The sequence below is a fragment of the Acanthaster planci genome, linkage group LG09 (genome assembly GCF_054643075.1).
Source record: "Acanthaster planci isolate LZ-2023a linkage group LG09, COTS_SCS, whole genome shotgun sequence".
NCBI classification, from domain to species: domain Eukaryota; kingdom Metazoa; phylum Echinodermata; class Asteroidea; order Valvatida; family Acanthasteridae; genus Acanthaster; species Acanthaster planci.
The window spans coordinates 433316-447079 of record NC_141785.1 but is presented as its reverse complement, the minus strand read 5'-3'; the positions used below and the strand labels follow the sequence as shown (position 1 = coordinate 447079).

General features: G+C 39.5%; 1 protein-coding gene across 2 annotated transcripts; it reads right to left on the bottom strand.

Annotated features, from left to right (window-relative positions):
• Positions 1-1022: 1022 nt before the first annotated feature.
• On the bottom strand, positions 1023-13047 carry LOC110982306 (protein phosphatase 1 regulatory subunit 35-like). 2 transcript variants are annotated; one of them, XM_022240637.2, is made up of 4 exons: positions 12921-13047; positions 5108-5491; positions 3325-3434; positions 1023-2367 (listed from the first exon to the last, which is right to left on the bottom strand). In XM_022240637.2, exons 2-4 carry the CDS (start codon positions 5403-5405, stop codon positions 2194-2196), a joined length of 582 nt encoding a protein of 193 aa, XP_022096329.1. In that variant the 5' UTR covers positions 5406-5491; positions 12921-13047; the 3' UTR covers positions 1023-2193. The 2 variants fall into 2 exon arrangements, with proteins under 2 accessions (XP_022096329.1, XP_086997499.1); XM_087141373.1 differs by lacking the exon at positions 12921-13047 and adding an exon at positions 7267-7870.
• Positions 13048-13764: the final 717 nt, after the last annotated feature.

Below are 13764 nucleotides of genomic sequence, written 5' to 3'. Positions count from 1 at the left end.
ATTTTTTCGAACTCCTTTTTAGAGTGCTTGTACTAATTAGAGTGGTTTTAAAAGGGACTCACTCTTTTTAAGAGTGAGGTTTTCATTTTTCTGCATTTAGTGAGTACTTTCAAGTTGACATCGTAACATCGCATTACAACCAACCCATATATTTGTGCACCATTCCTAAGAAACTTGTCTAAACATGCCTGTTGTAACGTCCGTCTCTTTCTCACAGCCCGCCCATCCTTCCTGGTGACGGCATGTCTATAAAGGCTTTGCATGGTGGCCGTCTTGCAGGGCAGTTCCTTCATTTCACAAGGAAACTTCCTTTGTGCATACCATCTTGAATAAAAGGACACACAATTGTGCGTTTAGGGATTTGGGTATCCACTTTGTTGACGCAAGGTTTAGAATATACAGGTAGATGCTGAGGCAAATGGCCCCACAATAGCTGTACAACAATTGAAGTTTTCCATAGGTTTGTGCACAAACATGGATGCGCTCAGCAGGCTTGACTTTTTACATTGGGTTAGCAACCTAGTGTTCAATACCTGCCTGGTTTAAAACACACTCGGTTGTTGCATTTTCACTCCACAGCATACAAACTTCATCCCCTATACACATATATACACATAACTGGCATACTGGGTACCAAATCTAAATTGGCTGCTATAAAAAGCAGTTGTTTACTAATTAATAAGATTGGTACGAGCACGGTAAAACCACTGTTCTCCATAAATCTTCCTCTGCAGAAATGATTTTCAAGTTCCCATGCTTGCTACTTTGCATCAAGACAGATGTAAGTTTCAGTTGTGGCAATCTGGTAACTTCGTTTAGTTATATTGCTGACCACTAGCAGTACAGGAGTGCTGGTTTTATTTTGTTTACATAAATCTGTGAAAATGTACACGTAGGTGTTTATTCTTCACTTATAGTTCTGAGAAATCTTCAGCTAGTAGAGTGGTATCAATTGTCATTTAGTTTCTCATTACCAGGTTTGTTCTTCACAATATCTGATTTCTGTTTTCCACAGCAGTCCATTTTCTTTCTCATCGGTAGTTTATTCAATCAAATCACTAATAAACTGGCATCTGAAAAAAGACATTGCACTTGCAGCAATCTCATATCAAGACACTTCATTGAATCATCCCATCCCTACATCCCACAACTGTAAAGCAGCTAATTTCTTAGACCCAAATCCTATCCTCCAAGGTACAGATATAGTCAGCACTTCCCAAGTTAATGCAAGAGAAGTACACTGGATGCTTTTCAACTTCCTGGCAAATATCCACATCTTCAAGGCGAGCATCTCAGTAGTCTCAGGCTGCGAGCAATACTGTTCAATAACCATCTCTGCCTAACCCTATAACCCATGTGCCCCGGGTAGAGAGAAGCAATTGCAGCAACATACATTGCTCAAGGACACAAGTACCATTAACTTTGCTCAAATACACATTCATCCAGAACAGCTTTGCCCCAACTACACACAATGTTCTATGAAACTGTTGCCTTGCTTACATTCTGACTGAGTCTTCATGACCTTGTAACCATAATTTATTGGACGATTGTCCTTGTTATAAATGACCTACATGTACATGACTAACACGTGTCATGCTTCTGCACAGCTCTGATTGTATGTACATGTACCTTTTTCCATATGATCAAATCTTGCATCATCCTTTAATACGATCTCATTGATAGTGATCCTATCATTAGTTCAGTTTTTGTGACGCTAAAGTTCGTCCTGCTAGTGTGTTGCATGGCCACTGTTCGGTCGTACCCAAAGAAAACTACCACGGCTCATACATGTGGGATAGATCCACAAGTGGAATGGTATCATAATGCTTTGACTACACCACGTAATTTGCTGACAAAACATAATGGACACACTACTTCACATAATTCAACACGGGCTATTTAAAGGGATAGCTCCCCATGTGACATATTAAGAACTTCACATAATGGATTGACAACTTCACATAATGGATTGACAACTTCACATAATGGATTGAGAACTTAACATAATGGATTGAGAACTTCACATAACGGAATGAGAACTTCACATAATGGATTGACAACTTCACATAATAGATTGAGAACTTTACATAATGGATTGAGAACTTCACATAATAGACTGAGGACATGATCAAACTACTTTCACAGAGTAACATCATATTTTGGTACATTTGGCATTCCATACTATGGTACCACCTAGGAATCCCAACACAGTATGTGCCTGTACAGGTCAAAGGCTACCTCAGGAGAACAGGGTTTTGGTTGGACTTGTTGGGAGGTCAATGCTGGTACATCCATGATGGGTTCTTCCACAATCAGACCATCAGGGGGGAAGGCATTCATTATGTTGGGAGATGGCACTTCTGATGCCTAGAAACGATACAAAAATGAGAGGGAATAAATATATTCTATTTTCAACACAATAATCTGCTTCATTTCAAAGTAACAATAATGCGGCATTTGGTAAGCTTCTGATTTTAATGGTGAAATATAAAAATTTTCAATAAAAAGTAAACGGTATGCAGAGGAAGTACTGGCTTCTATTCCAGATGTAGTGTATATGTACAGTAATCCCTGGTGACGGGTAAGGAAAGATGCGGTGAGGCCAAGTTGGGGTTCCCATGTCACTCTCGAGCCTATTTGATTGCTAATTCTATTTTCCACCCAAGAAAAGACCAATCGATGTAGCTAACCTACCCTAGCTTAGGGACTCCCCGTCTGCAATTCAGCAGATCTGCAGGACCATTCCAGGTCTTGAACACTGATCAACTTGTGTTGATCAGTGTTCAAGATTTTGGACAAGATCCAAGGTTGTGGCGCAAACGACCAATTAACATGCCTATCCATGGGCACAGGAAACTTAACCAATCGCAGCTTAATCCCTCTATTACATGTAGGTGGTCTGGACTATTACAATATTACATATCTGCTATTTGCATTTACCCACAGCTCCCAGATCAAAACCATTAACATTTTATAAATTAATACATTGTAAAACCTAGAGCTATCTTTCGCGCCTGCATAACATGCTCACAACACTAAGATTGCTACACGAATAACCAGGCCATTCATGGACAACATGAATAGCACCCTCATGTGACTACACCATTCAACCACAATTAGAGAATCACCACACAGATATGGAAATTTGAAAATAAAGTTGGCTATGATATACTAGTATGTCTTTTCCATAAAATTGATTTCCAAGCTAGTGAGATATACATGTACGCTCCGGAGATTGGAACATAAGGTTCGCATCATAAACTCCAGCACCATCTGGTAAAAACAGATTCCAAGCTGCTGTATGGGCTTTACATGTACACGTACCTTGCAAGGTTTGTGTGAGACCTGTTTGTGGCTCGTTTTCAGTCTAGCCATACGATCCTCAACTTCTCGAGCAATGGTTGCTTCCACAGGCACATCAACACTGATCAGGCCTACAACAGATAAAGGCAGTAGAATGACAAATTGAATTAAAAATTAATTCCCAGGTGTTCCAGAGCCAATAAGATGCCTGCTCTTGGGCAAGTACTAAGAATTTATCTTTTTGCAGTGAATTTAATCCCAGTCTACATGTATGTGGGTATAAGTGCCAGTTGGGTGCAAGGGACTTGTCTAAGGACACATCAAAAGGCAAGTAACTACAACCTTTGATATCCCACTAATTCTAATGAACAACACAAAGATGGGACATTTAAGGCTTCAGTTCCCCTAAACTAGCATGTCACAATTAAAAAAAACCTGGGGGGGGGGGCAAAACACACAAAAAATCAGTAGACTGTATGTGTTACATTGAAGTGTGACTAAGGTCACATCCGAATCTGTTATCTAGAGCTACAATCCTGGACAAATCTTTTTGGACCATGCCTCCCCCTTGCCCCCCTTCAATGTTTTTTCTCATTGGGCAAGTTCGGCCGAATCTTGGTCCAATAAATGACCGCAACATTGAATGGGGGAGAGGGGGATCTTTGCAACGCGCTTCCCACAAGGTGTTCCAACTATTTTGTCTAGGATTGTCTGAGTTTCTTAGTAGAAAGTGGGTGTCATGAGTGTGTGTCTGTGTTATCTAGGAGGGCAGGAGGGTTGTTGCTGTTTTGGGTGCTGCCGTGTGATGCCGTAAGCATTAGATAGTTATGGAATGGAATAAATATTATAGGCAAAGCGTGGAAGTATACCCCGTCAAGAGCATATTACCCCCTCCCCAAAAAAAGAAAGTAAATGTACAGTACATGCAAATACCTAGTTATTTAATATTTAGTGATACAACAGCTGTGGGTTATGATCACCCATCGGTACAGGATTTGTTTCAGTGGAAGGGTTCCTAGTAAATTTGTGAAGATGGGATTGCTGCTCGCAGCAACAAGAGTTAAGTTGGTCATTGAAAATGGGTAAGTTGGGCGCATCGTGAACGGTGCACCATACAATTTCAGCACACATCTCTCTCAAATGAAGTAAGTACTGAGTTGCATGAGGCTAATCCATGAGTGACACCATGAAATTACTTTAACTGATTTTCCTCACCTTTCACCTCTGCAGCCCAGGTTTGATTCCCAGACTATTTTTCTGTGGTTTTCTTTCAAACTCTAAAACTGTAACTTCTTCTCATTGTTTCCTTCTACAGGTTTAGACTACAGGCCTACGATATTTCAATACCAGAAATACTTAAAGTTGTAAATGCCACCAAGTACCATTACCCAAAGCCTCACTCTACCAATTAAACAGAATTATTAGAATGGAATTATACTAATGTCTGAATACACATGTACAGATGCCCCTGGTGACACACACTTACGTCATTGCTTCCATGCACCAATATGAAGGGGTAACTTAAACACTCACATGAAAATACATGTACATGTAAGTTGAGCATACATGTTCGTTTTGTTTAATATGCACGCAACCTACATAGTATTGCGAGCACTGACTTGTCACTAAACTAATTCCCACAAGAGGTCCACATCCACGCTATCTGTCTGCTGATTGGCATGTTACATGTTACATATGTGCATGGTATTTGCCACTGTTACTCTTTTGTGGTAAAAATCTATCCCATGGCAACCATTTTGTACACAGAAATCATTGTCAATGGACATGGCACGGCATAACCCACCTGAATATTTAGTCTCTTTCTTGGGGACGTTCACAGCTTCGGCAACTTTCTCGGCAAAGTTGAGCCTAGCCATCTCTGATTCCTCCAGTGCCTTAAGCACTGTACCTTCTGCATCAAACTCCATCCTTTGGAAGTTATTGAGTTGATGGCCGAGAGCCACTGTGGAGTGATAGACTGGTTGTGCCAATGGGTTAGCCTCAGCAGATCTCCTTGACATAGATGCAGTATTCTTGCCTTTGACATTTCTAGGTTTATCCATGGGCTGTGAGGATGGAACATGTTCCTTTGGTTTTGACATGGCACTGGGGTCCCGATATCAATGGATTCTTGCAAATGTCACAGTGTCAATCTGCTGTTGGTATTTCGTCATCAATGACTTCGTGTCTGGAAAAAGAAACCTTTTATTCAGAAACAGTTGTCTCATCTTGGCTTGACCACTTTTTCATTCAGGTATCATTTGCCTGAGCTGCATGCATGACAAATTCTGGCTTTTATCTTGTAAAAGAAAAATTGGTGTTGCCAAAAAGCCCAAGGAAACTTTTGTACAAACGACTTGAGTGGGACTTGAACCCAAACCTCCTGATACAGACATCCTATCAACTCAACTGCTGTGCATGCTTGGTTATAAAACACTTAGAATTTATCAGACCCGTCTAATATCAAGTATTTGTGCACAGTGTGTCAAGTACGTGTACATAAATATGTAACTCTTTCCATACGTCCCACTTGCAACAACAGAAAGTTGGATGTACATATATAGGCCAATGTAGGAATTCAGGATACTCCACCATCCACGATACATTTTGAACATGATGTAAACCTAACATTACATGTATACCCAGTTCCTATATTATCGGGGCGACTCTATAATCATAGCATCGAAAATTTTGCACTCCCAATAAGCCCTAAATCAGCAATATTCACCCAGATAATTTTTTATAAGAAACATAATGAAAAATGTTACAACTTTCGTTATGTTTTAAAAATGAAATTTTTTTGTACAGCGTAATTTTTCCTCTGTATCTGTCAAAACCTACGTCTATCTTTTCAACAAATATTTGTAATGCTGCCCTGCCTACAGATATCCATCACCAAAGATGTGTAAAGACACATTTTACCGTGAAATTGTCTAATTTTTTCATGGTCAAAATAATGACTTTTGTGATGAAAAACTGTTTGCATGTGTAAAGCGCCCCTCCCTAGTCTCTATAATAATAGACTTGTACCAATCATACTTTTATCCTTTGGGGCAATTAGTAGCGAATAATTACATCGGCTTTATTGTCTCCAATTTTATGCATTTCCAATACAACTTCAAGAAATATTTAAACAATATGTAGAATTTCTAGCATTAAGTATGACTAAATAGTTCAGGCCTAATGAGATGGCCATAATTGTTGGGGTATTAGACCCAAGACAGCAGACATTTTTAAGGACAGTTTCAAATATTGATAAAAGAATTGATCCACCAAGAGATAAAATTTTGTATACCTGCATATTTTGATTTTTTGTACTAATACTGTACCAATTTCTATAAGATGAATGAAAAAGTTTTTCCTGTATTTAGGGATTTAGTAAAAAATTCTTGAAGTTATTCCGTGCCAGATTAATCGGTGCAAGGTGACACAGTGCAATTATTCCCACTCTGAGTAATTCTCTCGGAGAAGGGCATCATTAAGTAGGAGACTAGAAAAAAGGAGTCAACAAGTAAACTGTAATATTTATCACAAAGTGAGGCTATTTTGTTTCCTTTGAAAGCAATCTCCATTTTTCTGTCGTTTTTATAAGCTACAGTCATGATTGTAGAAGAAAATAAAATTAAACCACAAACAAAATCTTCTACACCCAGAAAAAAAGTAAGAGTTAAACAACAGCAAGGTCAGGACAATTCCCCTTTTTAATCCAATTGATGAATATCTATTGGGTAATCCTATGTATTATAAATTTTAATCTGCTTATTGCAAGCTCCATTCAACAAAGACGGCTTTTTTAAAAGTTTGTAAAGATTTTTTTGTAGCCCTCGACAATCATCAAGAGGTTATCTTAGTTATGGTGGACTTATCATCCATGTTCGACACAATCGATCAATATATTCTCTTGCAACGCCCAAACAAACAATTTGGTTTACTTGTCAAGTACTTGGATGGTTTGAGTCTTACCTTGTTGGTTAGGAGCATTTTCTTCAGAACAATCTGTTTTAAACTATGGAGTACCACAGGGTAGTATACTTGGTCTTGGTTTATTTAGCCTTTACTGCATGCCACTCGTGGATATTTTTAGCAAATACAGTGTTGATTTTATGGTTTATGCTGATGATGCACAGATTTATTGTTCAGGTAAAGCTGGTGAATTGAAAACTGCACTAATCGAATAATGCTCAGACAAAGTTCGTTTTTGGATGACTTCCAATTGGTCTACTTCTAACGATGGTACATGTAAGACCAAAGTTTTGCATATTCACTCTAAGTTCCGTAACCCTTCGAAACTGGATTCTATTCACATCGGTCAAGTCTCTGTGAGTCCAACCGACTCGTCAGTTAGAAACCTTGGTTTTTATCTTGATTCACTTTGTTCACTGTCTGGTCATATTACCTCAAGTCTGCATCATTTGCTCTGCATTGTGTCGGCCGTATTCAACGAATCTTAGATCGCACAAGCACCGACAGATTAGTCACTGCTTTCATTACATCTCAATTGGACTATTGTAACAGTCTCTTTTATCATACACCTGATCAATAAGCTACTAGTGAATTAAATTTGAATAAAATCTGGTACACTATGTTATCTGATTGCACAGAAACATAACAATTTGAATTCCCCAGACTAAAGACACTGTTGCTATACCCCGTGATTCGGGGCAAGCTTTTGCATGGCGACCACCATCTCTGGAATGGACTGGTTCCTTTGTGCCGTTCCTATCCATTGAGAACAGTGTATTGCTGCAGGGCGTCTCTTATGTAACTAAGCAAAAGCTTGCCCCGAATCACGAGGTATAGCAACAGTGGCTTTAGTATGGAGAATTCAAGTTGTTATGTTTATGTGAATTTAAAGAACTCGGTGTACCAGATTTTATTCAAATTTAACTTGCAAATGCCTTATCAAGTGCCTCTAAGCCATTCAGAATGCAGCCGCATGCTTGGTATGTCGTTCTTCAAAGTCGGGTCCGATGTCTTATTTTAACTGTTTACTGTATAATTTGTAGGTAATTTTATTTTAGTCTTAAGGTCATAGTATTTGAGTGTTTTATTTACATACAGCCTGTTGATATCTATTTTAAGATATAATAGGCTTTAAACAATAAATATTATTATTCATTCAAGGTCAGCGATAAATGTTTACTTCAAGCGAGAAACCTGATAACCACAATATCAACCCTACACCAGGTACGGATGCATGATGCATAGTAAGGTTTGAGGGTTTGCATGGTGAAGACAGCAATAGGAATGTTGTTTCCAGTGACACCGTGTAATCAATCTCTTTTGTGAACAGGTGTGGTCCTGATAAGAACCAGGGGGGTTTGACCAAATCCAAAAGCCATCGAAATCTACAAGCACAGCATTGTACCTTAAGACATCAGTTTCTCCATAAGCAACATCTGGCACCAATACTTTCCATATAGTCCGATGGGTCGTATATACCCAAACCCTTCCCAGTCCCCACCACCCTAGTCTGCCCATGGGTCATCTATACCCCAGCACCCGGTCTCATGTTCGCTCTCTGACAGCTTTCACCATACTAACACACCCGAGTGAAGATCCACTACTTCACACCTCAATACACAAGCTTTGCATCCAGTACGACACGCGTCAACAAACTAATCCTTTGTACAGAATCCTTGGCCAGTCTATCTCCAGCCAGAATCCTGCATTTTCCTGAAGACGAACAGAGAAAGCCGTTCAAAACGTCGAAACCACACCTGCTCACAAGAGATTGATCACATGGTGTTACCTCAAGGAACGTTCCTACTACATGATGCATGACATAACATCCCTGACTGCTTAGTCACTAGGTCCCTAATGAAATAATGAATTATCGTTTCTCATCAGCACCTTGCATGTGATTTTTGCGAAATATTTTGATGCGGGGCAAGAATTGTGAAACTTGATGGAAAATCCAACTCCCAATGTAGAAAATTAAGTTCCGGCACTCTCAGTCATCAGAACACAAACAATCTGGAGCCAGAATGCCCATGGGCACCTTGTCAGCCTAGCGGGGCACCCAATAGTCAATAAAAGTCAAAACATTCCCAAACAGGTACCAAAAAAATCAAGCCATGTCTGAACTGTGCACGTCCTTGTCTGGCCGCAGTCTTGCATCAAGACTCGACCTCAGCAGAATCAACAACAGCATGCGCCGCAATCCAACGGCCAAACAGCAATGACCATCACACAATCACAAGTGACGGAGCCACAAATTCCTGAAGCGAGTGAAAAAGGTACTATTTTTCCATGATAGAAAATAATGAATAATATGAAGAGTTCTAAACAGACGCCAATAATTATTCCCTACAGTGACCAATTAGGCATCGGAAAGCAAAAACATGTCCATAAAAGTTCAAGTTAGAAGGGAAAATACCAAGTCGTTTACTGAGAAAACGGACGTTTTAAGACCAGTGTCATAGGGTTTGTGCACAGGGTGTCAAGTGGTGTCCGTCTATGGTACTCTTTCTGGAATAATAAAAAAAAAAACGCATCTAATTTGAAAAACCCCCGACGACAAACAAGAAATCAAATTTCATTGGCATAAGTGGTGAAATAAGGGACCTGGTGACTATGGGGACATCCGGGACTTTCACAAAATGGTGGGCAGCCACCACACCATGACAATAAAACTGCAACCATGGCGACGAACACTCGCACCGGCCAGTCAGAGGAATGAGCTATACGATCTTTTCTTTGATCAGTACATATGTGCGCGCTCGTTGCAGTTGTTTTCATTGCAAGGTGGTTGCTACCCACCATTTTGCAAAAGTCCTGGATGTCCCTGCCATCCCATATGGTCAGGGATGTTAGGGTAGGCCAAACATATCGAGGTAGGCAGGGTTGGCTGATTTATATCAATGATTAAAATGGCAATTTAAATCAATTTCTTTTTTTTTAAAATTCATTGATTTAAATCAACATATTCAATTTTGGGGGGAAAAAGGCAAAAATGTTTCAAATTTTGAATTCTTTTTTGCTGATTGGAAATGTTTCCAGGTTTTACACATTTTAAACAATAAATCCCCCGTCTTTGAGTCTTCCAGTTCCTACTAGTATTAACAAAGTATGAATGCACATGTGTTACACACAATCTGGGTTGGCAAGATTTTTTTGTTCAATTCAATCCACTTGTTTTGATTTAAATCATCTTTTTAGATTCAATTAGTGTATTTGATACGAAGGATTTATAATCAAGATTTAATTTCAATTCATTTGATTAGCGCACTTCAGAGTTTGACATGGTAAAGTATCAGTGTACATGTACATCTACTTTTTATATACAGGTACACATCATGTATTTTACTGAGGTTAAAAATGTTAAATCATTATGCAGTGTAACTAAAACCACTAAATACCCTTAATCAAGCCTAAGTCATTGCTCTGTGGAGCTGGATCACAAACAAAACAAGACTGCTTTTTGCTCACAGAGCAAGGCAAAATACCAGCCTTTTGAACTACATACATGTAGCATGTAAAATAAATGTGTGACATGTTGTTCTTGGCATGTTTTTCACTCATTAGTCACTTGATGCATGTGTAAGTACCCTGTTAACAAATTCTTGTGAACTCTAGTTTTGTCAAAACTCAGGGTTCAGTTTAAAACCTGGTACACATTTATCTTTGGTACATGTACATGTAACTCTCTCTGAAGGAAGTATCTTCTCTGCAGGTACATGTGCCGGTTGGTACTGTACTGCAGCATTTCACCGAGCTAAGACATGGTCTGTGAATTTAATCAAATTACTTGATTTCAATTTCTTAATTCAAATCCAAATTTGTTTAATTTTGTAACAAACAAGTGCATGTAAATAAAAGCATATTACACATGTAGCTAATTTGCTTTTTGGGGAAGATTTAATTGAGGAAGTGCAGTTTTAGGCAGAATATACTGGCACATTCAGAATCCCACAGAATTTCAAACAATGACAGTTTGGAACTGTAAGGAATGGGGAGAGTACCTCACTACTCACAATTCTGAGGATAGGCCTAGGCCTCATCATAGCACTACTGAGTAGTGTTTTAGTACTAGTAGGATTAAATCATAGCACTACTGAGTAGAGTGTTAGTACTAGTAGGCCTAATCATCGCACTACTGAGTAGAGTGTTAGTACTAGTAGGCCTAATCATCGCACTACTGAGTAGAGTGTTAGTACTAGTAGGCCTAAGCATCGCACTACTGAGTAGAGTGTTAGTACTAGTAGGCCTAATCATAGCACTACTGAGTAGAGTGTTAGTACTAGTAGGCCTAATCATAGCACTACTGAGTAGAGTGTTAGTACCAGTAGGCCTAATCATCGCACTACTGAGTAGAGTACTAATACTAGTAGGCCTAGGCCTACATGTATACTCCTCTTTTTTGAATTCAGTCAATTGATCCAATACAAAATTTGAAAAATGTAGGCCTAGGCCTACAGTTGATTGACCAGTTCCACAATTGTGCCAGTTCCGCAATTCAGAAAAAATGGGCTTCAGTTTCAGAAACACAAAATTGCTGGGGACTTGATTCATACTTCTATGAAATAGTTTACTTGAAGATCTTGCAGAAAAACAATTTTGCTTCCAGAGAACCACCGCTGTAAATTAAGAAGATTGGCAACGATCGTTTTTGCTGATCGTGGTTCACAACCACAGCGTGTATGCATTCTGCCCGATCTTGCTTTTGTTGCTCTTTTAAACGATCGTTGTGGTGACTTTTTTCAAACCAAAATCCATTCTGCTATTAGAAATTATCAGCTAGAGTAAGTGCAGGAATTTTCGACCTGGAGGAGAATTTGACCTACTGCATTCAAAAACTACTCAGCCAGTCAAATTTCTTGCTTTTCTTATGGGGTTGAATACCCCCCACCTTTACCCTATCCAAACGTGAAAATAGAAGTTCTGTACATTTTCAAATGTTTACAGTATGTTTTGGATACTTGAAAAGTGACTGCAACATCTTTTCAGTGTGTGTGTTGTGCATGTCCTTCTGTCTGGAAGAATAACACCAATTGTTATGACTACACAGATAGCGTGGTTTGCGGAACCGGCAAATGTTCACGGAACCCGGCAAACCACCAACCATCCAAAAAAGCTCGCATTCGTCTTTCAAATGACTGCCCAAAATTGTTTCAAATATTGCTGGATGAAAACCTTTCCATGAAAGTTTTCGAGGCACCAGGGACCTTGGACTCTTCCTGTTTGTGGAATTGGTCAATTATATTGACTGTATTAACGCTCCACTCTGTAGAGCTATATTGGACTATGGACTATGGAAAAAGGATGATGGAGGTCATCACAGCATCCATAAGCCTTATTGCTGATACCACATGAAAGATTATACACAATAGTAGAAAAGCATTGTGGGAAGGAAAAGGGGGCAATGTTTGCTCCTTTTTCCTTCCCATAATGCCTTTCAAACACTGTGCCAAATCACTCCTGCAGTACTATCAGCAATTAGGAGCCTTATGCTAATATGGCGTCAGGCACGTCAGGCTGGATGGTCGTCATTTTGTGTGAAGCCCAATAGGCTAGTAAATGTTTATGTTACTGACAATTAAGAAGCCCAACCTACAATCAGCGACCGCTATATATATTATACATTGCAATTTGCGAATAGCCAACTTTGAACTCACTGGCCGTGCATCAACTTGCCACCATGTCATGCGTGTCATCCTATGAGTTTTTTCGTCATCGTCAAATTTCCGCGCGGCTTGCGGCCGGCCGCGGCGCGCGCCGCACGGTAGTGGTTGTTAACAGCGCCCTCACGTGACTTCGTTAAAATCGAAGGAAGCTGAAATGTCGACAATCAACAAAACCCCGTCTTTATGGGTGCACTGCACTAATTCAAGCTCCGTTAAAAATAGTGTCAAATCAGCAAAGTGTGGCAACTGAAGTCCCTGAGGCCTCTCAAACAAAAAATATGTTGTTTGGTCCTTCAAATTTCAGTTGATTCTCAATTTTTAGTAAGTTAACCAATGAATTTTTAATTATTCACAAAAAAAACAAACTCACCCCCCAAAAAGTGCATGTTCCCAGCCTTCTCAGCAGTCATTTTTCAAATGACATACCTCACTTTTCTCAGGCACTTCTGACAAATTTTCAACAACGGTTTTGTCTGCTTTGCCCCCAGAAGGGTGCCTCTGAATCTGCAGAGATGATCCTGGGCCATACTTACACAATCCCACAATTTCTTGGCCCACACGTACAGACACCTCTTCTCGAAAGAATCTGTAGGGGTAGTTTTTAAGCGCCTCCGCTTGGCGGATAATTTTCCTTGAATTGGGACACTGCACCCACATAAGTGAAAAACTTTAAAGGTAACATGAAATGAAAAGTTAAAAGAAATCATGAGTAACCTGAAGGTTGCAATCGCCTAATCTTAGAAATTTGATAGCATTATTAATGATTAGAGACAGCACCAGAACTCCTTGTTCCGCCGGGGGGGGGAACAGATTTTCATTCACCAATTGAACCAGT